This window comes from Pocillopora damicornis, chromosome 2 (genome assembly GCF_964200805.1).
Source record: "Pocillopora damicornis chromosome 2, jaPocDami1.2, whole genome shotgun sequence".
Taxonomy (NCBI): domain Eukaryota; kingdom Metazoa; phylum Cnidaria; class Anthozoa; order Scleractinia; family Pocilloporidae; genus Pocillopora; species Pocillopora damicornis.
The window spans coordinates 11,178,549-11,206,246 of record NC_142671.1 but is presented as its reverse complement, the minus strand read 5'-3'; the positions used below and the strand labels follow the sequence as shown (position 1 = coordinate 11,206,246).

At 38.2% G+C, this 27,698-nt stretch overlaps 1 protein-coding gene and 1 pseudogene across 1 annotated transcript; one reads left to right on the top strand and one right to left on the bottom strand.

Moving 5' to 3' along the window:
* Positions 1-27,698, bottom strand: part of LOC149049874 (uncharacterized) — a 59,523-nt pseudogene that overhangs the window by 7,736 nt on the left and 24,089 nt on the right.
* On the top strand, positions 5,940-12,580 carry LOC113670836 (ATP-binding cassette sub-family C member 4). Its single transcript, XM_089194032.1, is given in 7 exon segments — positions 5,940-6,329; positions 6,332-6,613; positions 7,228-7,610; positions 7,973-9,309; positions 9,673-10,243; positions 10,608-10,744; positions 11,264-12,580. Coding segments are annotated over 7 exon segments (3,894 nt in total). The 5' UTR covers positions 5,940-6,062; the 3' UTR covers positions 12,181-12,580.

The following is a 27,698-nucleotide window of genomic DNA, read 5'->3' as shown; positions in this document are numbered from 1 at the left end:
TCAAAATGGCAACGACCATCTTGTCATGAAGACGCTCAGAGCATCGCAAAAAACAGGAGAGTAATATAAATGTTCGTGCTAAGACAAATATAAGTGCTACTCTAGTAAGACATCCGTAGACTTCTAAGCTCGATCGATCTTTTTGATCTTGAGGAAGTTGCTTTGTCAAAAACGAAAGCCGCACGTCAGGAGCAGCCAATAGTCCTGGAAAGAAAATGACATAGCCGTCGTTTCATCTGAAATCTGATACACTTTAGAATTTTGCGCCTTTCTTAATGGTCATATTGCATATGAATGTTGAGATCTTCTAGGTACAAGATGCATGAAAGTGAGAAGGATAAGGTTTTCCAATTTTTTTGGCTGGTGCAGTATCAGTGTCAAATGCGTGCTCCGTATGTTTCCGTAATTTATGTCAAACCCTATTTCTTATCACTGATATTTCATAAGCTATGAAGTGAAGCACCTACGGTTCTCCCTCAGTTCAGTCTTAAACAAAAAGCTACCGCATGGCACATCAAGAAGTTTCAAAACGGCAAACAACCTCACTTGGAATACTACGTAAAAGGCTCCAGTGTATGACGGAATATTTGCCAAAATTCTTTGCAAGGTGAATATTTTAAGTTTTTAGCCCATACTTTAATACATTGTACATGTTAAGGTAATTATATCGGGCGCATTTTGATTTACTGTTGTTAACTTCAAGCAATTAGGTTATAGCCAAGCAGAAGAAAGCAACACATCGCAAATGAGAACTCAAATTGAAGGCAAATTAACCGCCCGAGGTGCGGAAACTTTTACGAGTGACCATATCGAAATTTTATGTGAACAACTATGGCTAATCTTGTGCAGTAGAGGGATCCACAGTGAGGTATTTGGAAAAGCCTCTCTAAGTCTTACCTTGGACAACTATAGTGAAAAGGGTTATCGCCAAAATCATCCAAGTAGACAGTCCGCTTCTAAAATAGTTCCAGTAAAGCTTGGAAGAAATTACTTCGATTTCCTGATGTTCTTGTGGCGTCAGAAGACTCCTGGTTTCTCTACCTGCACGAGCCAAATTTCCTGAGTCAAGTTTCGCTTCACAGCCGCTCAATATATATTTGTATTAAAACGCGATGATCTTTGTTTACCGGCTTTTCTCCCGCTTGCATCTGATAACAAATCTCCGAAGTTCTCTGTCACGGAACGATATACCACAGAAGGCATTGCATGGACCGCAAGTTTTTCGACTGATTACAATTAAAGATATGTAGCGGTGACTTTCACAAGTTTTTTTTTGTCAGATAAGTGTAGTTTTTCGTCCGCTGAAGTAATCTACTGATCGATTCCATCGCCAATGTTTACATAAGATAGTTGAATAAATTAATGGAATTAACTCATTCAGCCATTAACTTTAACTGTTCACACGATTGTCGTTTTTCATCAATACGTTAACAACTGAAACAATTCGCAGTATTAGGTTTGTGCTTGAAATAAGTATTTTAAAGTTTACTCCAAAGATAAGTGTAAACTGTAACAAGTTTGGTTACCGTTTATGCGCGGCCTAGCACTTCAAGCCTGAATACACTCACCCAGTCCCTCATCTTCTGTATGCTCTGTACGGTCACCTGTTCAAGTACAGGATACCAAGAATTTGGATTTGTAAAATAGTACACCGCCCGAGGGGTTGTCCTCTTTAAGCTGTCTTTCCTGCATTTACAAAGTTTCTTGGGTAATCTAACACCGTGGGGGTTTCGATACCGTTAAGCATTTCAACTGACGTAGCAGTCTCAGATGCCTTGTTACCCTTCCGGCCACTAAGGATTTTTGGCAAATTGGCAACTTCGCTTCTGATATACTTTTCATTGCCGCGCAATAACTCAAGAGTGTCGCTGAACAGCCCGACCACCTGCTGAATGCTAGATAGCCTGTTCGCCTGGTGCTTTTCGTGGACCGAGAAGATAATTTTTTTCCACAAATACGGACCGCGTATAGAACCAATCAGATTACAGGATTCGTTACCGTGTCCTCTAAAAAAAAAAAAAAATAAGTATAATAGGTGATCAAAATCGAAACATTCGGGAATTCGAAGTGGTGGTAAATTTCAAAAAGGCATTCTTCTTCATCGGCCTACCACAGAAACCTGTCAGAGGTTGTCATCAGTATTTCACTTCAATCAATGTAAGTAAAGCTTAAGTAGTGTACGAAATTGTTAAAAATTAAGGTAACGTTTTTCAAGTGAATAGAGATTTTGCGTGATGATTGTCACCCTGTATGTCTTGTGGAACTTCTGCTACATCATTCATCGTCATGAGGTGAATCCGGAAAACTTGAACATGTGAACTTGACTAACTAGCAATTCTAAGATGCTTCTTGCAACATAACACCGTTTGACACATGACGACGAGAATGTATTCAAAACATTTCAAAAAGTTATCAACATGGGGAGAAACGAGAGGATATCGCGTTCATTTTGTCATTTATTGGCCTTGTTTAGTTATGTGAAGGTGCTATGATATGAACACGCAGACAGGCAAATATATTTCAAACCTCGGGTATAGATCATTTTCAGCATTTTCAGCATTTACCCGTAGATGCGCTTGATTTTGGCCGGTCGGTCTAGTTCAGTAGAGAGGAGACTCTTTTCGGTGGAATGGCCTCACTAAGATAGGCTTAAAGGTATAAAAGGCAAGTTATATCTAATACTAGGATATCATGTGAGGAGTAACGTACACCAATTGTCCGTGAAAGCTTCCACAAACAGCCGAAAAAACAATAAGCAGTGGTTATTTACCCATAAACGACAGACTTCCCTGGAATTTAGGCAGGATTAATGGAAATCGAATTTTATAAAATTCAAACCAAGGATGGGGTTCTTACAAGTATGTTTGCAAACCGCTATTTAATGCGTCTTTTGATAAAAAAGGGTTTTAAAGTGTTAGAACGGGATATAAGAGGTAGTTTGGAGAAGAAAATGACATTTGTTTTTTCACATGCATTACGAAAGACCACTAGTTCAATACTTCCAATTAAACAACAGCTCGTCTGCCTTGTTCAATGTTTATCGATCTTTAAACTCTGTGGCTCTCATTTCCTAAAAGAAATAAGAATGGTGGACTTCCTACGGGGACACTGTATTAGGCCTGTTCCGAATGTGCTCGTAAAAATGCTAGAAAGTTGCTCACTTGAATGCCAAAAAGTTGTTTAAAAATTGCCAAAAATTAAAAAAGTTACTCGATATTTCCTTATAAAATAAGCCATCTATTTCCGTTCATGGACAGTAATTTCACAGAGACAGCCATTTTTGTGCGTCGATTATCCGTTCTAATATTAGACAATATGCCTGCGAGACTTTCAAGAGATTTGCATGCTAAGAAATTGCTCAGAAAGGCAAAAATTGAACGAGGTTGCCAGGAACGCAAAGAGTTGCTCCAAACACCAAACGTTGCTCATAAGTTGCCAAGCACAATCGGGACCAGGCTTCGCTGTATCGTTCGAATATAGTGATTGCTCTTACATGAAGGAACGCAGGTAACCTTAACTAAAATAATCGCATCCCACGGAGAATATCTTCTTTGCCTTTATGGGAGGTGCAAAGGAAATACTTTGTAAGGAGGAGTTCTTTTGGTTGGACTTTGTTTCCTCAGGCTTGTTATTATATCATTCAACTTCCTGAATAATTGATTAAAACTCAAAATTGATTCAAGGGTCCTGATTCAGGCTAAAATCAACAATTATAAATATTCAAGTTTTTTGTGGACCGAGTAGTTTTTCAAATGCAATACAGGAAGTTTTTTGTTACTTACTTAACTGGTGATGGAGGGCAAATTTGTGTAGGCACGGAGGGGAGGGGTTAAACTCTTTGACATACTCTGGAACTTTCGCGCTATATTAGTCCATGACAAAAGCTGAAGTTTTTTGTTTGTAAATAAAGGCGGTTTCTATCCATCTATTTCCGTTCATGGAAAGTAATTTAACGGAGACAGTTGCTTAGAAATTGTTCAGAGAGGCAAAAAATGCACAAGGTTGCTAGGACCGCAAAGAGTTGTTCCAAACACCAAACGCTGCTCATAAGTTGCCGAACACAGTCGGGATAGGGCTTCGCTACATCGTTCGAATATAGTGATTGCTATCACATGAAGGAACGCAGGTGACCTCAACTAGAATAATCGCATCCCACGGAGAATATCTTCTTTTCCTTTATGGGAGGTGCAAAGAAAATACTTTGTAAGGAGGAGTTCTTTTGGTTGGACTTTGCTTCCTCGGGCTTGTTATTACATAATCCAACTTTCTGAATAATTGATTAAAACTCAAAATTGATTCAAGGGTCCTGTTTCAGGCTAAAATCAACAACTAACATAACTCTAAATGTTCTAGTTTTTTGTGGACTGAGTAGTTTTTCAGATGCAATACATGAAGTTTTTCCTAACAATACTTACTTACCCGGTGACGTAGAGCAAATTTGTGTAGGCAAGAAGGAAAGGGGTTAAACTCTTCGACATACCCTGACACTTTCGCGCTATATCAGTCCATGACAAAAGCTGACGTAAAAAATCAATGACTAATTTACAATTCAAAACTTCACACACTTTCCCACTAATCACTCAATTAACAAAGCGTAATTACACGTCTGTATATTTTCAATCTAGTTCGCGTCTTTATGAAAAGCTAATTATTTCGTGCTTTTGTTTCTCTGACCAAAATAACGCTCTTACTGCGACTCACTTAACATTCAAATTTGAAAAAAACCCACGTGCTACTGTCATACGAGCTTGCATAATTTCCCGCTAGGTTTGATCCAAGTCAGTCTTGTCTGCTCTCTAGGCTTCCTCTACAGTGCTTTGTTCCTTTCTCGGTAAGATGAAAGGTTTACGGTCAATCTGCTACCACAACAAACTCACTGCATCAAATTTACATCAAACGAAGTATAAGATATTGTAGCAAATTAAAGGCAGATGAGCATATTTACTCCTCTTTATATTCAAAATAATAAAAAAAAACTGGTGTACGTCGGCAATTTACCTTGTGGCTTTGACTCAGTGTGTTTGAATAATTTCATAATTCTTAAACAAGGCCATAATTTCACAATTCTTGAACAAGGCCACTATTAGTATCCACTGAGCCTTGACTCAGTGTGTTTGAACAATCTCACAATTTTTAAACAAGGCCATTATAAGTAGCCGTTAAGAATTAATTACCACAATGGCCACGGACATATATTAACGCAACTTCATGATTTAGTAGACGGGGAATTTAATAAAGTGGTAATAATTATGATAATTATGATAATGAATTTTTAATGAATGGCACAGCTTAACCTTACAAATTATATCAGGAATGATGAATTACACTTTCCCGGCTATGTATAAAACACTAAATGCTGGTTGTATTACACATGTATTACACATGTATTAAACTAAAGTTTTCTTAGCGAGAAAGCCTAAGAAAACATATGTATCCTATTAAAATGGGACAACGATTTTAAGCAATATAAGAAACATTACGAAGAAAAAAAAAACCTATTTTTCTGCTTGTGTAAAATGTAAAATGCTCAGTTGTAATTGATCCAGACATGTGCATGCAAATTTTTCATAGGTCTTTCAGTAACGTGGCAAAATGTAAGATGTCATGTAATAATTGATGCAGACATGTGTATAGAAATTTACATAGATCTTCTATCAATACGGCAAAATGAAAGGTGATCAATTTTAAATTGATCTAGACATGTGCATGGAAATTTCCAAAGATCTTCTATTAACATGGTAAAATGTAAGATAAGATAAGTGCATGTAAGATAAGATAAGTGCATAGAACTTTCCATAGATCTGCTAATAACTTGGTAACATGTAACATGATTATTTACTGCTTTTAGTTCAGACATCTCTCTATATTTGCAAAATTATCAGCAAAATCGCTGTTGATATTTTATTTTCTCTATGCATTTCTCAAAAGACAATTCCTGCATGTCTATGCTATAATAGTTATCTATATATTTGTGATTTGAGGAACTTACAGTTGATGGTCTGTGTTTTGACTTAATTCATGTTCTCCTTCTTATCTTAGAGTGCAGCTTTACTTAACTGGAGATGACAAGGCACGGGTATAACAAGATCTCGCAAGACGACGAAAAAGCTCCGCAGAAGGTTGGCTTTGTTTCTTATGTTCTCTACCAGTGGATGAGCAGTGTCTTCAAAACAGGCAAACAACGAGCGTTGGAGCAAAGCGATTTTTTACCTCTTTCAAAAGAAAATCGTACGTCATTCGTAACCGAAAATCTTCAGGAGAACTGGAGCAAGGAAGAGAGAAAATGCCATGAAACTCCGCGAGGACGACCAAAGCTTTGGAAAAGCGTCGGAAAAGCGTCACACGAACAATCTCCTTTAGGGAAGTTATGATCCTCATTTGCATGGGTATTTTTCGCTCATTCTTCCGTATTCCCTCTCCTTTGCTCCTTGGATATCTAATTTCATCGCTGATGTCTACGGAGCCACAGCAGAAAATGTTTCTCTATGGTTGTGCGCTGGCTATGAGTATCAGCTCTTTGATGCAGAAAGTTTCATATCAAACGCTTATGTACAGATGTGAATTAATGGGAATAACCCTGAGTAGTGCTCTGAATGGTCTTGTTTATCATAAGGTAGGTACCTTACTTCTATAAAATGTAGAGGATGTAATAATTCAGTCGTCAGGGGAGGGTCTGAATAGGATAATTGTTTTCGTAAAAACGCACACAACTGATCATTAGCCCTTACTACTAACAAGCTTTTCTTTGGTTTGACAACGACCGATAGAAAAAAGCAAATTCCATTCCAAAAATAAATATAACACGATGGACAACTTCGTACTTGTGAAAGAAAGTCGACGTTCTTAAAGTTCACAAAGCTTTGCGCAGTCTGAAGTAGCCAAAACTGAGACGTTATCACGTGGAAATTAATCTGTTTACATAGGGGAGGCGAGCAAAGAAAGAGATCAGTGGCTACTCAGATCGACTTGAGTTAGGCTGTTATGTAAAATGTGCCTTCTTGTTTTCTCGCGGACGTGTAAAAAGATTTAGGACAATGGAATACCTTCAATGCGTGTTTTAAATTTTTACGCCCTGCTTCACATAATTGACCATATTTGTCGGAATTAAGCTGTGAACTCGGAGCTACTGTGTAAGCTCACATCATGACTGCGTTTGCCGATCAGAAGGCTAAAAATTCAATAACCGTGCTCACGTTTTATTAAAAAGAAATTATTCCTCTTTTCCAGACACTTTTACTCAGCAAAGACACATTATTACAGTACACAACAGGTAAAGTGATTGACCTGGTTTCAAACGATGTTCAGCGTTTGGAAGGAGAGACAATCAAGTGGATCTTTTTTGGTTTCTTTACATTAATTGAGCTCCTCATTCTTCCGTTTTTGATGGTGTATTACATTGGCTGGCAGTCTCTTATGGGAGTACTCTTTTTGTATCTTCTCCTTCCATATTTCGTCTTACTGTCCAAAGGGGGCGCAGTTCTGCGATTGCAAACAGCAGCGGTCTCTGACCAACGCATCTCTCTGATGAATCAGGTTGTCTCAGGGATACGTGCTATCAAAATGTATGCGTGGGAAGATGAATACCGCCAACAAATCAAGAAACCACGAAGGTATGTAAAGATATTATGAAACTAATTGCTCGATACAGAACTCAAGTTTCATGCAGGCTGTTTAAGACGCCCATTGATGAAATAATGTTGTTTTCGTTCTTACTCGATTCCAATTGTACTTCTGGCCAAATAAAAGCAAGCCTATTTCTTATTTAACAGCCCACCATTTCCATATTTTGTGCCCACTATTTCCATATTTCGTGCGAAATGAGTTATCATGCATGATAGTAGTTTTTTCTGAATGGTACAAACTTCATATATTGAACCAATAAGATCGCCTAGAACACCAAGACCACTAAGTATGTATGTCATCGACTAAATCGTTGTCAAAATATCCCAATTTTACTTGTCCTTTTTTCCAGAGATGAAATTGCCATTATTCGAAAGATGTGTGTTCTACGCGCAGGTGTTTTGGCCCTAAGATTCACTTCTGTTATCATTGCAACACTGTTGTCAGTCATTACCCTTGTGCTGACTGAAGAAACTCTGACACCATTCAACGTTTTTGTGTTGGTTTCATTTAACAACATGCTCGCGATAGGTATCGGCACTTTCCTCGGGTTTGCCTTGTTAGAGGGATACGAAGCTTACGCCTCGCTTGGCAGAATTGAGGAATTTCTCCTTTTGAAAAATTTGCAAATCAGTTCAAGTGATCGTTCAAGCCGAAAAGAAACAGATAATGAAGCGAGGAACTCATCTGAGATAAAGAGGAGTTCAGTAAATTGCCAGGAAAATATTGGAGGTTCTTCCACCTTGAATGAATCACAAGATCAAACGATATTGCGTGTAAGAAGTTTGGCGTACAAGCAAATGGAGCGACAAGACTCCTACATTCTTCAAGATATCGAGTTTTGCACACCTGCAAGTAGTTTAACAGTCATTACCGGGCCAGTTGGTAGTGGGAAATCTACTCTTCTATCTGTGATCGCTAGTGAAGTTCCATGCACACACGGAGAAGTATCCTGCCGAGGATCTTTAGCGTATGTTCCGCAGACAGCTTGGGTATTCTCTGGAACCATACGAGCCAACATTTTGTTTGGTTTGTCATACGATGATTCAAAATACACCAGAGTAATTGAGGCCTGCGCTCTGACTGACGACTTCCAGCAGTTTCCTGATACTGATCACACGCTTGTCGGCCAACGGGGTGTTGTTTTGAGCGGAGGTCAGCGGGCTAGGGTTAGTTTAGCACGCGCAGTGTACGCTAATGCAGATGTGTATCTTTTGGATGACCCTCTTAGCGCCGTGGACTTCAAAGTTGGACGACACATATTTGAAAAGTGTATCAAAGAACTATTAAGCGATAAAACTCGGATGATGACCTCTCATCAAGAAGACCACATGAAAGACGCTGATGAAGTGATCGTGTTGTGTAAGGGGCGTGTGCTGGAAAGAGGGAGTTTCCTGGAGCTGCAAGACAAAGGAATCCTTAATAAAACTATTGACCCGCTCTATATGAAGATTTCAAAAGACAATGCAGGTGAGACGTTTGTCAGAGAGAACGAAAATGAAAGTGTTGGAGCTGCTGCCTGCTTGGCTGGGATGGAATCTCCGTCGAAGGAAACCAGGAGTCTTCTGATGCCACAAGAAGATCGGGAAATCGGTGTAATCTCTTCCAAGCTTTACTGGGACTATTTCAGAAGCGGAATGTCAACTTGGATGATTTTGGCGATAATCCTTTTCTCTTTAATAGCCCAAGGTAAGACTTAAAAACAGCCTCTCAAAAGGAGCTTGCCATGATTACGTAAATTTCATTTTAGAGTCCAAAGTAATCCAAGACTGGATTGCATTTGCAGCATGCTTTACTTAGAGGGCGTAAATTATCCCTCGAAAATCTTAACATTCCCATCTAGTATTGACCTACCGGCAAGGATAAAAAATGTTGAATTTGTTCCGATTTGAAATACATTGGATGCAAAAATAGTTTCTTCGTCTTTCCTAACGAGTATCAGTGTGTGTGTATCTAAAGTACATCAAGTCAGCAATTAAAATCTTCGTTCCGTTTTATACGAAAGACAATCAACACATAAAAAGTTTTTCCCTGCTTTCTCTTTCCACCCAGGGATGTTGGTTGCTCCCGATGTGTGGCTCTCGTTCTTGACAAAGCAACTCCCTCAAGATCAGAAAGATCAATCAAACTTAGTTATCTATGGATGTCTTGCTGTTGTATCCCTCATGTTTATATTGACGAGAACATATGTATTACTCTCCTGCTTCTTGCGATGCTCTGAGCGTCTTCATGACAAGATGGTCGTTGGCACTTTACAAGCTCCTGTTTTATTCTTTGATTCGAATTCCGTGGGAAGAATCCTTAATCGATTTTCGAAAGATATCGGCTGGTTGGACGAGCAGTTACCAAGGAAATTTCAAATAGCGATCGACTCAACCTTAAATGTGCTTGCATCACTAATTGTCCCAGCTGTTATGAATCCTTGGCTTATTTTCATACTTATACCGTTGATTTCGGTTGCAATATACCTGTCCACGTATTATTTGAAGACATCCAGGGAACTTAAGAGGTTAGCGTCCATAAGTCGTAGTCCAGTATTCTCTCACATTTCGGAGACCCTTGATGGACTGGAGACGATTCGGACCAGAGAGCGACAAAGTGATTTTGTGGATCAGTTTTACAGGTGGGTTTGCCTCGTCTTAATTAATTTTAGACAACTTGCATCTTGGCTTAGCACAATGGATTCTCAGACATGAACTACTTGATTTATAGAGATAAAAGAAAGACGTCATATCGTCATTTCCATAAATAGTTACTGCAAGGTAATAGTATTTCCCTCAGAACAAAACGGGCACCTGACATCCTCGGCTCGATTTCCGCCGATCTCTCGTGTCCGGTCTTCGCTCCTCCCCGAGAAGAGACGAGAAGCTGATAAAGAGCCTACCGTCATCTCAGATAGACGTTGTTTCTGATCCCCTATATGTTCAAATGATCAGAAAGCAATGAATAACCCACTAATTTTGTCCTGTTCACTTGCTTTCTTAAAGACATCATGATGTTCTGAATCAAGCAAACATCTTGGTAATGGCCGGTGGGAAATGGATCAGTGTGCGATTTGAAATTCTTGCATCCTTATTTGTTGGTGCAGTGGCTTTCTCAGCTGTTATTATGTCTCAAGATGCCGGTGAGTTTGTATTACAAAAAGAAGCCAGTCCCTAATTCGATTGAGTGACCGAAGGCGCAAGAAAACCCAAATACTTACAGAGTCTTATCAGATTGAAGGTGATCAGTGGAAGGTGTAGTATATTACATTCGCTCAGAAATGAGGGAAATCAAGGATTAATATTGTGCGTAATTTTAAGTACTAGTGGTCAATCGAGTCGTTAAGTGGAGTAAATACTTTGTTACATCCATTTTTGAAATCACTGGTGATCCTTGCAATCTGATTGACTCTTATCGGTGCAATTTCCTCGCTCCCATTTTTTGCTCTAATCGCATCTTTTTCCTAACAAACAGGCCTCCCTCATGCCAACTTTATGCAGTAGTCCGCATAAATGAATCTTCTTAGGAAAACCCCCTGTATTGCCTTGTTTTAACTTTCCATGGCAAGGGCGTGACAAGGCTATTTTTTGACTGTTTAGTGTGGAAAATCAGTTAAAATCTTCTTTGGTTAATTTTTAGTTTCAATTTTTCGTCTAATTAGCTTTTGCTGGACTTGCCTTGGCTTACGTTGTTCAAAGACTTGCGCGGTCTCATTACGCCATCCGAACAACCTCAGAGGTCGAGAATCTAATGACGTCAGTTGAACGAGTTATTACATATACCAAGCTTGAATGTGAGCCAGGATACATGATCGAACGACGACCCCTGGAAAACTGGCCAAATGAAGGAAATATCATATTCAAAGAAGTATCCTTGAGATATTATCCGGGAGGACCACAAGTGTTGAAGAATATCAAACTCAATATCAAAGGAGGAACAAAGATCGGTGTCGCTGGCCGTACTGGTGCTGGAAAGTCATCTTTTGTGGCAGCTCTAATGCGCATGCCTGAATCGTGTGATGAAATAGTCATTGATGGAATTCCAGTGAAGGAAATCAACCTCCAGGAAACTCGACGATGTATATCCGTCCTTGGTCAAAGTCCAGTACTGTTTAATGGATCACTGAGGAAAAATCTGGATCTTGTTGAGCAGTTTACAGATGCAGATTTATGGCAAGTTCTACAAGATGTGCAACTGAAAGAATCAATGAAAAGTCTTCACGGGCAACTTGATCACGAACTGTTGGAAAATGGTGCAAATATCAGTGTTGGAGAACGACAGTTGATTTGTTTGGCTCGTGTGCTGTTGCAACGAAACAAGATCATCGTCTTGGATGAGCCTACTGCAAATGTAGATCCAGAAACAGAAAAAACAATCTTGGGCGTAGTGCGTGAAAAACTGAGAGACTCTACGGTCATCACTATAGCTCATCGATTGAACACCATCAAAGACTGTGATAAAATTTTACTTTTCAAACGTGGAACGGTAGCAGAGTTCGACAAATTTGACACTTTGGTGAACACAGAAGAAAGTGAGTTGCGTGAAATGGCGCGAATTGCAAGTTCCAAAACAACGTAACTTCAAATAGCCTGTTAACTATTTCTCAGCCACTTTCTGTAATTCCTTTATTAGCTATCTTATGTAAGCACGTTTTGTTCACAATATACTGAACTTTACCAGCTGGTTTTTATATTTTAATTATTTGTGGCTCGTGCTACTTTACCATAAAGAAGTGTTCCTCACTGTTTGTCACGTTGATTCGTATCAGAAAGATCGCTGTTTCAGTATACTTGTCGACCAGTATCAAGAGAGCTATAGTAGCAGCTGGAATATTCCTTTAGAACTTTTTTTTATCCTCATTGAAGTATTTTCTGTATCGTAATTTAAGGGCATAATAATAATGTAGGGCTTTCTGTAGTTTACTATAACGATCTCGACCTCGAATTTCCTCAGAATAAACTACTTTGAGGATCAAGCACAGTTGACTGAATCTCATTTTTGAAAGCAGATTACGGCCAAAAAGTAAGTTCTTGGGAATATTGGAGCCTGTGTTGCACAGGTTTACAGGATTCGCTGCTACTTATCTCCAGGGACGACATGCTAGGGATAGAGAAATGATATAAATATAATACAATCACGAAATGGCAAAGATGATGTTCGTTGTACTTGTTAGTGAGCCATGTGTAGGAATGCAAAAAATACAGCAAGCAATTTTATAGATGTTTTTCGTATAAGGTGGTGAACGCTTCACTGGGTAGGAATAATCCAAGAACAAGGAAAATTTCACAAGCATAAGTTAAACGTTAGAATCCAGCCCTTATTTCTATTCTTCTACCGGCTGAAGCGAGTGTAAGAGGGCATAGTACTGTGATGTTAACCAAATCCATATTCTAAACGCACGAAATCTTTAACAAGTCAAGAGGTGAACTATGGTGTCGTAAGACCACCATAACAAAAAACCCAATGTCACAACAATTTTCTTGTATATCCGTATTTTATTTTTATTTTATTTTTTTTGTTTTCTTTTTTATGTTTTTATGCCTTTGGTTTTTGTTAAAAACAATTTAAAATGGAATTAAAAAAGGTCAAAGCAAAATTGTTCATGTCCTATCGTTGCCATAGGGGAAAAAATAGCTAAAACGAAAAAAAATTGGTTATGGCCTAACATTGCCATAGCGAAAAAAATAATCTTCTTGGCCTAGCTTTGCCACAGGCCAGAGAGCCTTTCGGGTAAAATCGTGCTCCTATTTAAAATGGCGACTGCTCGTATTAGAAACAACGATTAGCAGACGAGGAGAAGACAAGGAGTTAAATGACGCGTTAGGTCGTTATGTGAAGCAAAACCTTCGTCGAATTGAACTTTTAGACTTTGTTTCAAGGGATTTGAGTGAATATGCGTGGAGTTTAAGGACGCCAGACAGAAGGCTGGAGTACTCTGGAATCAAATACACAGACCAAACCGTTCAGGTGGACGAGGTTGAAGAGGCATTAAAGAAAGAATTGGAAGGGCCGGGAAAATTTCTTGACCACCGAGCGTTGCACAAAAAACTTAGACAGGTCCACGAGCTTAACGTTCCGCGGGATCTTGTATATGCCGTAATCTACAATGTAGATCCAGATGCTCTCGCCGAAAGGGCTCCCCAATTTAAGAAGAAGTCCAAAGACAATTTCACATCACGCGGTCAAGCCAAGGTAACATGGGTGAGTTTCACTGTTTATATCATCACCAGCATGCAATGCCTGCAGTATTGTTGCAGATATATGCAGGCGCATGTTTTCATGCAGTGTGATTTGTGTAAGTCGGCCATCTTGTTGCCATGTTTGGGTAAACCCACTGTCTTTTTTGGGGGACTTCTTTTGCCATGGTTACTGAAAGGTAGATTACTTCATACCATAAATGACCAAATAAATGAGTCAACCATTTTATATTTAAGTGGGGGCGTAAGCTGCAAGCTGTTTTGGTGCCAAAAACAACAACAACATAACAAGAAAAAAATTTCTCCACCCGCCAAAAAAAGAATTAAAATTATAACTTGCAGAAGGAAGCATGCAAAAAAAAAAGCCAATAATCATGCTTAACTGAAATTTCCTCCCCTCCCCTTCGAATCGTTTCAATCAGAGATGGCTTCAAATGATAAGGTATCTATAAATATAAACTTAGAAAGTGATGACCATGTTATTTTCAGAGCAGCCAGCGCTGCAGAAGGTAGATATGTTATTCCGAGATTTGTTTTGTAGTAGCCAAAGATGACGTTCGATTATAAAGGTGAGAACTTATTCCTTAAAAGGTATTTGAAAAAACACATGTGGCCCTGTCTGAAAGAGAGAATAGAGATCGGGGTAACAACATGACAACAAATTCCCGTGCTTTCAATGACCTCACACGCCTGACGATTGATATTGATTTGTTTCAGAATCCATTCGGTGTCCTCTATTTTGATTTACGAAACTAGAAAGAAGAATTGAAGTCTGGCTCTACGAAACTTGAATTGAAATACATTTTATCTACTACACCTAATGCAGAGTACAACATGTTTGCCTTGATCCTGCATGAGGAAGAAATCAGTGTAGATGTGATGTCAGGAAAGTTTGTTCTGAGGACTGTTGTTTTTTTAAATTGAATATGCTTGATTCCTGATTGTTTTGAAATGATGTAACATATATTATCATATTAACTACGGAGATCAAAAAGATACAGAAAGCAATGTCAACTGGTGTTGGTGTGGATATCAAGATAAGCAAATCGCAGATAGTATTCACGTCATTTTGTGAAAATATGTGGCACTCTGTTTGGCCGTCTTATGACTCTGGCTCCAGATTATCGTCTAGCGTTGGCGCTAAAGTTCTTTCTGGTTTGGCAACAGTTGATAATGGAACTATCAAGTTTCAGGAAAAGGTCTAGATGAGCAGAGAATTAATTATACAAGACGCTGACGATGCTATTAACCCAGTTACAAAAAACCCCCAAGAAACTGATTTCACCGATTATCTGAATAATAAGTTAACTCCGAAAAGTATATATCACTCAGTTAACAAAATTAAATATAATAACAAGTTTGCTGTGAAGTTTTTTGACATTAGAACACAGGATTATACAGATCATGTTATTGTGTCTAATGATGGCGATTTTGGATGAGATTCATTTCATGAAGTTTTGACCATTACCATTAAACGTTTGCATGATGGACGTTACATGATCACTTGTAATGACGCTCTGAAAACAGATAAATCAAGCGCCTTAAACTTACTTGATGAGTCTGTTAGGTCAGATCATTATATATGGGAATATTTAATCGAAATTCAGACAAAGACAAACACATAAACTCAGAATCTGACGTTGACACTCTTCTCGATAACAAGGATTATAAATCAGATGTGTATACGAAATTAGACATTGACACTCTTTTCGATAAAGAAACCTCATAAAACAGACGTCTACATGAAATCAAATGTTAGTACTCTTAGATGACAAATTTGACAAAACAAACACAGAAGTGAAAATAAGGCCTGAAAAAAATTCAGGCCTGTACGGGATTTGAACCCATGACCTCTGCGATACCAACCGGGAGCTGGTCATTACGTTGGTTCCAAAGAAACCCGTGAAGTGATGAATAGATGACTGTGAATATGAAAATCGTATCTTTTTTTCAGGCTTTATTTTCACTACTGCTTAAGCAGCGTTCATTACTGCGAAGATCGCTCTCATATTCACTTCTTTATCCGCATTTCACATATACGATTTTCATATTTTCACAGACAAGACTATAATTATTATAAAGGAAAAATGGCTCATAATAATACACAACAGATGGAATCTTATTACAATACATCAATAAATCACAGCATCAATGTGAAACAGTCTCATGACGTTCATTTCGTTTGTGGCTCAAACAATAGAAACAAACTCAAAATAATCAACACTGGTTTGTATATGATGACAATTTTCAATGAATACAAATCGACTCAAAACTCGCATATACAACAGAATATAAATAAACCGTTTAACCAATTGCATTTACAATATAGGCCTTTTTATCGTCACACTCTGACTACAATCAAATGACACCATAAGAAAGAGAAAAATGAAGAGTTGGTCACTTTGATTTAAAAGAAATTTCAAAGTTATTATGCCCTTCTACGCCTGCCTTGGCCGAAGACGAGGAATATTTGGGGAAATTTGCGTTGGAAGGAGTTTTCGCATTTTTATACTTCTACGCATGACATGGTCCACCATCAGGTAGAACGAACTTTATCTTTGTCATGTAGAGATTACAATTACAGTTATATAATTCTCTATCCTCCTGGCATGTCGCCTCTGGAGATAAATAGCAGCGAATCCTGTGGACCTATGCAACACATGCACCATGTATTCCCAAGAACTTACTTTTCGGCCACAATCTGCTTTCAAAAACGATATTCAGAAATACCACAACTATTGGAACTTACTTTTCGGCCACAATCTGCTTTCAAAAACGATATTCAGTAATACCACAACTACAGTTGATTAAAAGGTCGAGATCGTAATCGTAAACTACAGAAAGATCTATATCACTCTTTTCCATTAACTACGAAACTACGATGAGGAAAATATTTCATTAAGCACGAGAAAATTACCAAGGGAAACTCTATCTGCGACAACAGCTGCCTTCATACTGATCGACATTGATACTGATACTTAATCAGCGATCCATTTGATGCAAATTTAACAGTCAAGAAGAAGTTCTTAAGATAGAATACCCGATACGAGCCACAAATAATTGAAATATAAAAACCAGCTAAAGGGTATTCCCCGTAAGAAGTAAAAGTGTGCTTACTAAAGAAAGCTAGGAAAGGAATAACAGATAAAAACTGAAAAATAGTTGACCGGCAATTTGAGGTTACGTTGTTTTGGAACTTGCATAAGATAAAGATTCTAGAATCCCTTGTTAACTTTTTATTTGACCGTCTTCAGCCGCTTTTTGCGCATTTATTGTTGACATTGTCTTTAAATGACGAACTCTATTAGTCTGCTCCACGCAACTTTTTTTTCTTACGCGGGTCAAAAAACGGGCAAACACGAGCGGCACTCAATTGACCATTTAGTACACAGGATTCATTTCAATATGCCGACGGACGCTGTCGGATATATATATCTATATATCTATATTAAAGTTCGGATATAACGCGTGCTGTCATTGGTTAAAAGAGCGTGCTCTATGAGAGTATGGAACATAGAACTGAGCTAAAGCTGTCACGCCATCTGACAAAATGGACTATGTCCGACCTTTTCCGGGACTTCTTTTTAGCTTTTCTTTCGTCAATTGAAAGTGAAATTTCGGAACAAGCGAGAGAAGGTTTGCAAAAATGCCAGGCTCAGTAATTTATGTTACTGTAACGTGAGCTAAGACAAAAATCCTCAAAGATAAAACAAAATGGACAGTCCGAGTTTTAAAGGTTTTGACGCTCAGTTAGATTGCAAGTTTACGTACGGTGATAAAAATCAAATACAGCTAACACTTGTATAGTATATAAAGTTTCGAGTTCAAAAACAAAATAGAAAAAAAACAGGACTGATGAAAAATATAACCTGGCATAACTGTTAAAATTCATTCTAATCATGACGGTATCAGAGAGACTGCGATCATGCTGAGGTCTATCGCGGCTAGCTTATGATGGCGATCTTCGGTCATCGCAGTGGAGCAAGCCTCAGGAACTGAATCGACAACCCTTCGAGTGGAAAAATAAGAGCTTGCTCTGATAACCTTTCCGATGCGTTGAGTGGAAGGCCACATCAGTCACTGCAGCCGAGTTTTACGGCGCTGTCATTCCGAGCGATTTTCATGTCCTAGTGAATTCGACTGTCGTTCATTCATAAAAAACTCGCCTTGAACAGTTTGTTTTTTACTTGTCAGGTGAAATAACTTGCGTATTTTTGTGAGCCACGATTGGGCCGAGTTTCACTGAACATTTCACTTTCAGATTCTGTATTAGAAACTAAAAAAACTTCAGGAACAAGTGTTAAATTCGACATGCCGAACTATTTTAATTTGCAAACTATTGCGGAATATGAACTTTGATGGTTTTTGAACTTTGATGGTTTGACATTTTTGACAGCTTTAGTCTTGTACAGCCAATCAGACTATTTGAACCATTCTAACAGGGATTCTGATTGGATTCTGAGAGTATAGAGCATGCTGACGACACTGTTGTTCGCTTTGGAAATAAAGTTTGTTTTGAAAATTGAAAGTAATTCTTAGGGAATTTAACGGATTCTTTATTATAAAACAAATAGAGAAGCCTTGACTGTGCTCTGTTCTGTTGTAAAGCACTTAGGAAGCGGCTAGAGCACTCAAGAAGTAGGGAGAAACACTCCACTACGTCTCGTGTTTCCCCCTACACTTCTTTCGTGCTCTAGCCGCTACCTGCGTGTTTTACAATAGAACAGAGCACAATCAAGGCTTCTCTATTTGTTAAATATATATCTTATTAGACGTTTTGGTGTGTAGTATCACTAAGTATTTTAACGCGTAGTGCAGTTTTTTGATGAGCCCGTAGGGCGAGTCAAAATGCAAACAAAGATTTATTTATTATCAAACTGCTTTTTTTCTTCTGAGTCTTTCTGCTCATTTCTTATAAGGTGGGAAAAGCAAAGCAGATAGGGAAGCGTAGCGCGCGCAGCCGACCTGTTTAAGAGGTCTTTTTTACATTGTAAAAAAACTAAATTTACAATATCGGAGGATATTTGTACTCTATTCGCGCGTTTTTACTCTTCTTTGAGCATTCGGCTAATAAAAAAGGTTTTCTAATAGTTAAAAAACTGATATTCATGTAAAGGAAGCTGATTGGTGTTGCTTTAGTTACTAAGATATGCTGGGATGTAGAGAAAGCTAGTTTTACATGATACTAAGATATCTCGTGAGAAGTAACATACATCAATTGTCTATCAGTGAAAACTTCCGAAACTTCCGAAATAACAATTATTAGTAGTTACTCACCCATCAACAAGAGACAGACTTCACTGGAATTTAGTCAGGATTTATGGAAATCTAATTTTATAGAATTCAGATCACAAATAAGTTTTAGGTATGTTTGCGTTTTCAAAGAAGTTTGCAAACCTCTGTTTCACTTTTACTTTGCTAAAACCTGTTTTGTGAACATTATTACGGGATGTGGGTTGTTATCTAGAGCTTCCTTAAAAGAAGACCATTTCTCCATTTCTCAAGAAGCTAGAGTTGCTTTCGGCTACACCTCGAGCAACTCTTACGCATCTTTCGTGCCCTCCAAACTTCCTGCGTGCTTCATATCTCGATGAACGCACAGCTGACGTATGAACCAATTGTTTTATAACATTTTCAACCCGATGGAAATTTTTTTTCTCAAGGGATTTGCGATGAGCGTGCACAATAGGAATATGAAGCACGCTCGCGCTATTGAATTTGATTAGACAAATTTACTAGCTATGTTATAATCGTAACTCATTACGACGAAAACGGAATATTCCTTGAAATTGACATATTCATTTTTAACATCGAGACATTTTTAAAGGAGATTATTGAACACGTTCTGTAAAACTCCAAATTAATTGTATATTTTTCAAGCTTGGAAATCTGTTCATATTGAAAGTCATTATTCAATTGATGTAACTTCTTCCGGGGTTGATGTACCGCTCGGATAAAGTGCACGTACGTGACGGCGATTAACGGAACACCAATCACATTTCTTTGCTCGATAATTAGGTCTCTAAGTATTGCGAACAAACATGACGGAGAAAATCTTAAAATGTATGTTTTTTAGTTGTTCGGCTGGAAATATCTATACTTTTGCTTCTTAGTGGACTAAAGGCTTATCTTTCCAAATGGAGGGTCTTAACATGTTTTTGCTCCAAGCAAAATTTACCATGTACTCGCATGTAATGGAAGATATAAATACAATAGGAGATCATTCTTCCTCATCAACTTACCATAGAAATTTCTCAGAGGTTGGCCTCGATACTTGACTCCAATCAATGTAAGTAAAACTTAGGCAAACGTACGAAATTGTTCAAAATCAAGGTATTGATGTGAATGGCAACGCTTTTCAAGTGAATAGAGATTTGTGGAACTTCTGCCTCATCATTCACCGTCATGAGGTGAATCCAGAAAACTTGAACATGTGAACTTGACTAACTAGCTAATCTAAGTTGCTTCTTGCAACATAACACCGTTTGACATATGACGACGAGAATGTGTTCAAAACATTTCAAAAAGTTCTCAACATGGGTAGAAACGAGAAGATATCGCGTTCATTTTGTTATTTATTGGCCTTATTCAGTTATGTAATGGTGCCATGATATGAACACGCAGAAAGGCAATTAAATATCAAACCTTGGGTATAGATCATTTTCAGCATTTACCCGTAAATGCGCTCGATTTTCGCCGGTAGGTCTAGTTCAGTAGAGAGGAGACTCTTTTCGTGGTAATGGTCTCACTAAGATAGGCTTAAAGGTATGAAAGGCAAGTTCTATCTAATACTAGGATATCTTGTGAGAAGTAAAGTACACCAATTGTCTGTGAAAGCTCCCACAAACAGCCAAAAAAACAATAAGCAGTGGTTATTCACCTATTAACGACAGACTTCTCTGGAATTTGGGCAAGATTAGTAGAAATCGAATGCTATAAAATTCACACCACGGATGGGGTTGTTAAGTATGTTTGCAAACCGCTTTTAATATCTCTTTGGTTAAAAAAGGTTTTGTGAACGGATAACAGGATGTGGGAGGTAATTTGGAGCTTCCTTGAAACAAGACCATTTTCCCCTATCGTTGGCGTAATTTTAGCTGATTAGGAGAAAGCTAAATACATGGAAAATGATATATCAGTTTTGAACTCGTTCTGTAAAACTCAGATTTAATTAAATAGTCCTGTTTCAGGCTAAAAATTGACAACCAATGCTAGCTTAAATGTGCTAGTTTTCGTGGACCGAGTTCTTTTTTTCATATGCATTACGACACTCTCAAAAAAGACCGCCTCCTCAATAGTTTCAGGAAAACGTCAGCTCGTACGCCTTGTTCAATATTTATTAAGCTTGAAAATCTGTGGCTCCCATTTCCTGAAAGATATAAGATCGAATAGTGAACTTCCTCTGGGGACGTTGTATTAGGCCTGTCCCGATAGCGCTCGTCAAGAAAATGCTGGAAAGTTGCTCACTTGAAAGCAAAAAAGTGGTTAAAAAAATTCAAACATTTGCTCGATATTTCCTTATAAACGTTAATTCGAAGCTTTATTTTTCTTAGGAGACAAACTTTATCAGTTTGTCTCACGATAGAGTCACTTTGGATGTTGATCGCGACGTTTCAACTGCAATACTGCTAGTCTTCATCAGGCGATGATATCGATTGTTTACGAGTCGCTATTAGTAGCACGTTGGTTCGCTGCTATTGGTGCATTTCGATCCTTATTATTATTCCTGTTGTTGGATGGGTTTCCCTCTTAGGTCCTCGTTGGTCGGCTGTTATGTTGTGTGAACTTCCCGAAGCTTGGATACCCAAGATCAAACACAGTCATCGGTAATGGCTTAAATGACAATTTTAATTGTAACGATAAGTTTGGGTTAAAAAGCCTATTTATTACTTCAAAAGAAACCGAGCAGTTACATGTTCAAAAGACCGAAGAAATAACTGACTACATCCCGAATGCGCATATCGTTATATAATCATTAGTGGCGAGCTCATTGTGATAAATTGGACGTGCCTATGTTCGCCGCTTCTAAAGAGCCAGGTGATTTATGCCGGCTTACTTTTAACAGTATTTCGTCACAATAATCTGCTTCGGTAAAGGGGTAACCACTTACTTACTTACCAGGTGACGGAGGGCAAATTTGTATAGGCACAGAAGAGGGGGGAGGGGGTTAAACTCTGATATACTCAGGCACATTCGCGCTACATCAGTCCAAGATAAAAGCTGAAGTAGAACTTCAATAACTAATTCACAATTCAAAACTTCACACACTTTCACACTTAACGCTCGATTATAAAAATATAATTACTCGTCTGTATATTTTCAATCTAGTCTTTATAAAAACTAGATTTTTCGTGCTTTTGTCGCTCGAACCAAAATAACGCTCCCACAGTAACTTAATTAACAAGCAAGATTTTAAACACCCTCGCGCTACTGTCATACGAGCTGGCATAAGTTCCCTCTGGATTCGGCCCTAGTCAGTCTTATCCGTTTCTAGGCTTCCTTTGCAGTGCTTTGTTCCTTTCTGGGTAAAATGAAAGGCTTACGGTCAATCCGCCACCACGGCAAACTAACTGCATGAAATTTACATCAAATAAAAGTAGTATATTGTATAAGATGTAGTAGTATATTGCGACATTTAAAGCGGAAGGAATACAGCGAAGTTTACAGAAATGGACTTGGCGTCCTTTCTTTGTTACTGTTTGGCTGCAATTAAGATAGAAAAATTAACTGGTTTCCTTTGGCTGAGAAACGGAAGAAAATCAATATCCCCAGAAAAATAGGGACATTTGACAAAAGCACAAAAGGTTTTCATCCTTTAAGGATTTGATATTTTTTTTGTAAAAGGTTAAAGTGATTTTAGCCTAAGATATCACTATTTTATTCAGTTTGAGTTTACAGAGCGTGTTAAAAAATCATCTTTATCGCGATTCTCAAAACTTCTATGTCATAATAAAAGAGGGTAAATCTTAAAGTGCTTTTTCAAATTATATTTCCCACTGATCAGTTGAGATTAAGGCAACGATTACATGGAATAGTTTTCTATTTAAGAGTATGACAAAAAGTTTGCCACTAGTAAATTTTTAAGTACAGATTTTCTAAATTAAGAAATCTGGAAAAGTCAAACTTTGCCGTGGTATAATTGATAAGGTAAAAGCGAAAAATGTTTATCTCAGCTTACTTCAAAACATTTTTATCGCTTTCTGTCAACCTGCTGCTTAACATTAAAAAAACCAGCATGGTAGCGTCTACTTTTCTGGTTCTCGGTGGTGAACGACACTCAGTCTAATGTTACGATAACTTGTACAAACAGCAGCACATATCTCTCAAATGATCAACTAAGCCATGGAAAAGTCGATGGATTTTTTTAGAGAAGAAAACTTGTCAGCAGTATTTACGATCTCAATATGATAGTGCCACACCAGAAAGATCCATGGAAATTTCCATGTAATACTCACCGCTCTCGCGCACACGAAACAATATCAATCATTATTGAACAAATTAAACGGGTACATAGAAATTTCCATGCATAATACCCATTCACGGGTAAAAAATCTTTTAAAACGCTCTTGGCCGAAACAGTTCCATGGAATTTTCCATGTACATCTAATGCCCATTCACGTAAACAAAACAGTATCAAACATTCCTAATCAAAACGGTTACCTGGAAATATGTCCCACGGTCGTGACAAGACGAAAAAAATCTCTCTTTATTTCTTTACCAAACTCAAAACTTACCATCTCTCTAATTTATATCTACAAACATTACGCTATAGACGTTGCTGATCCTAGCAGTATGCAGGACGCTTGTCATATGAACTTCGTAATAGAACTCGCTCACCGTGGAGTCTCTGTGACCCAGTGGTAGAGCATCGGAGCGCGGAATCCGAAGGTCTTAAGAAAGACATCTTTAATTTTTGGACATGTTTATAACTACTGAGATAACAAAATTTAACATACCTGTATTCAATCGTTTTGGTCTAAACATACTTAAAATGGACTCAAAATGTTCATTAAGTCAAGATTACTCCAGACGTATCAAGAAATTTCCATAGATCCACAAATGTCTAGTAATGTGCATGGTTTGATGTAAGATGCTTGATCATGTTTGATCCAGACAAGGGCGTGGAAATTTGCGTAGATCTTCCAGTAACATGGCAAAATGTAAGATGTTCGGTTATAATTAATCCAGACGTGTGCATGGAAATTTCCAGAGATCTTCTATTAACATGGTAAAATATAAGATGTTCAGCTACAGTTAGTCAGACATATGCAAATAAATTCCCGTAGGTTCCAGTAACTTGGCAACATGTGAGATTTTCAGTTATAATCGATCCAGACGTGTATTGAAATTTCCATAGATCTTCTATTAACAATTAACATGGTAAAATGTAAGATGTTCAGTTATAATCGATCCAGACATGTGTATTGAAATTTCCATAGATCTTCTATTAACATGGCAAAATATGAGACGTTCAGTTATAATCGATCCAGACATGTGCATGGAATTTTCCATAGATCTGCTAGTAACTTGGTAAAATGTGACATGATAATTTACCGCTTTTGGTTTAGATATCTTTATGGAAATTCTGCAGACATATTTGTAAAATTCTCTGCAAAATCGTTGTCAAATGTTTATATTTTGTTTAGCACATCTAAAGCATGTATATATTTCTCTATATATTTCTTAAAAATGAATTCCTACCTATATTGAAAAAGTTGCTGGAATCAGTTCAACTGTGGAGCGGTTTTTATTGACTATTAAACTTTCTTTTCTTCCATAATGTTAAGTGTTCTGGTCAAGAATATATAGTGTAGAGTACATGTTACCCAACATACAATGAAGTGGCAAAGAAGCATCTCTCAGATTGTGGTTTTTAACCAAATTTTCTTTACTTCAGAAAATCTGCACTAGCTTAAAAAAATTATGCACTTTAACTGCAAGTATAATCATCTCGTGGTAACTTTCACAAATCCCTTTTTCACCTTTGTATTTGTGATTCAAGGAACTTACAGTTGACGGTCTGTGTTCTGGCTTAATTCATGTTGTCCTTCCTAGTTGGAGTGCAGTGTTAGCTTTTTTTAACAGGAGATGACAAGGCACGGGTATGACAAGATCCCAAAAGAGGACGAAAAGGCTCTGCAAAAATTTGGCCTTCTTTCTTATGTTCTCTTCCAATGGATGAGCAGTGTCTTCAAGACAGGCAAACATCGAGCGTTGGAGCAAAGTGGTTTTTTACCGTTCTTCATTCGTAACCGAAAATCTTCAGGAGAACCGGAGGAAGGAAGAGAGAAAATGCCATGAAACTCCGCGAGAACAACCAAAGCTTTGGAAAAGCGTCATAAGAACAATCTCTTTTGGGGAAGTAATGATCCTTATTTGAATGGGTATTTTTCGCTCATTCCTCCGTATTCCTCAACCTCTGCTCCTTGGATATCTAATTTCATCGCTGATGTCTACTGAGTCACGGCAGAAAATGTTTCTCTATGGCTGTACGCTGGTTCTTGGTTTCAGCGCTTTGATGGAGAAACTGTCATCTCAAACGCTTATGTACAGATGTGAATTATTGGGAATAACCCTGAGTAGTGCTTTGAATGGTCTAGTTTATAAGGTAGATACATTTGCTTCTGTGAATTATAGAGGACGTGATAATTCAGTCGAGAAGCCAAGGTCTAAATAGAATCATTGTTTACGTAAAAACGCACACACAACTGAGGATTAGCCCTTACTACGAGCCAGCTTTTGTTTGGTTTGACAACGACCGAAAGAAAAAGGCAAATTCCATTCCAAAAATAAACATAACACGATGAACAACTTCATGCTGGTGAGTAGAAGTCGACATTCAGTCTGAAGTAGCCAAAACTGAAACGTTTCCACGTATATATTAAACTTTTTACATAAAGGAGGCGAGCGAAGAAAGAGATCAGTGGCTGCTAAGATCGATTTGAGCGAGGCTGTTTTGTAAAATGTGCCGTCTTGTTCTCTCACGGACGTGTAAAAAGATTTAGGGCAATTAGATATCTTCAGCGGGTGTTTTGAATTTGTCCCCACAGAGACTTTTCTCAGAGCTACTCAGAAAGGTCAGTGTCCCGAATCAGGTGGGTTTTCGGGGGGATATGGGAGTCGCATTTTCTATTAACAATGGTGACAGGAAAGAGTAGAGGCCGATCGGTCTATAATCGAGTGATTAACAAAATCGTAAGACCGCGAGGCGGGAATCCGATTTGTTAATCACGAGTATGATTTCAAACGGAATTAGACGACACGAAGTCCTGTCACCAATCAATCAAAACTATGACAAAGTTTGAGAAAGAAACTACATATCGGTTATACGTTAACAACAGTTAACTCGGCGAAATGCAAGACAACAACGCGTGCACGCAACGCGTTTTGTCCACTTACACAGGCATCACGTGTTGCATGTCCCTTTAACTGTCCTATTACGCTGTCCAATTACAAGCATGACGCGTACACTGTCCTATTAGTGCTCAAATCGGGCTGGTGATAACCAATTACGTTGGACAATTTTGTTATAGTTTTAATTAGTTCTAATATTTCTTCAGTTGTAAGCTCTGAGGCGAATCGACCTTTTTACGCCATTGTTGCACGTCTCGCTCGCATAATTGACCGTATGTGTCGGAATGAAGCTGTAAACTCGGAGCTACTATATAAGCTCACAACATGACTGCGTTTTGCCAATCAGAAGGCTAGAAATTCAATAATCGTGCTCCAGTTTTTACTAAAAAGAAATTGTTCCTCTTTTCCAGACACTTTTACTCAGCAAAGACGGATTGTTCCAGTACACGACAGGTAAAGTGGTTGACCTGGTTTCAAACGATGTTCAGCGATTGGAAGGAGAGACTATTAAGTGGATCTTTTTTGGTTTCTTTACATTAACTGAGCTCCTCTTTATCTCGTTTTTAATGGTGTATTTCATTGGCTGGCAGTCTCTCATGGGAGTACTTTTTTGTATCTTCTCCTTCCGTATTTCGTCTTATTATCCAAAGGGGGTACTATTCTGCACTTGCGTATGGCAGCGGTCTCTGACCAACGCTCCCTCTAATGAATCGGGTTGTTTTAGGGATACGCACCATCAAAATGCATGCGTGGGAAGATGAATACCAGCAACAAATCAAGAAACCACGAAGGTATGTAAAGATATTATGAAACTGATAGTTCTGTGTTAAACCCAAGTTTCATGCAGGCTGTTTATTGCGCCCTTAAATGAAGTAATATTACTCTTGTACTTACTCGATTCCAATTTTACTTTTGGCCAAATGCAATCAAGCCTATTTCTTATTTAACAGCCCACTGTTTCCATATTTCGTGCGAAATGAGTTATTATGCATGATCTTAATTACTTTGGATGACTAACATTCCATATATATATTGAACCAATAAGATCGCCTAGAAAACCAGGACCATTAAGTACATATGTCATAGACCAAACCGTTGTCGAAATATCCCATTTTTACTTCCCTTTTTTTCTAGAGATAAAATTACCATCATTCGAAAGATGTGCGCACTTCGCGCGGGTGTTTTGGCCCTAAGATTCACTTCAATCACCATTGCAACACTGTTCTCAGTCATAACCCTTTTGCTGACTGAAGAGACTCTGACACCATTCAACGTTTTTGTGTTGATTTCATTCAACAACATGCTCTGCACTTACCTTGGGTTTGCCTTGTTAGAGGGATACGAAGCTTATGCCTCGCTTGCTAGAATTCAAGAATTTCTCCTTTTGAAGAATTTGCGAGTCACTTCAAGCGATCGTTCAAGCCAAAAAGAAACTTTGTTTGATCAAAACCCATTTGTGATGAAGGGGAGTTCAGAAGATTCCCAGTGGCGCACAAGTAAATGGATCAACAAGACTCCTACATTCTTCAAGATATCGAGTTTTGC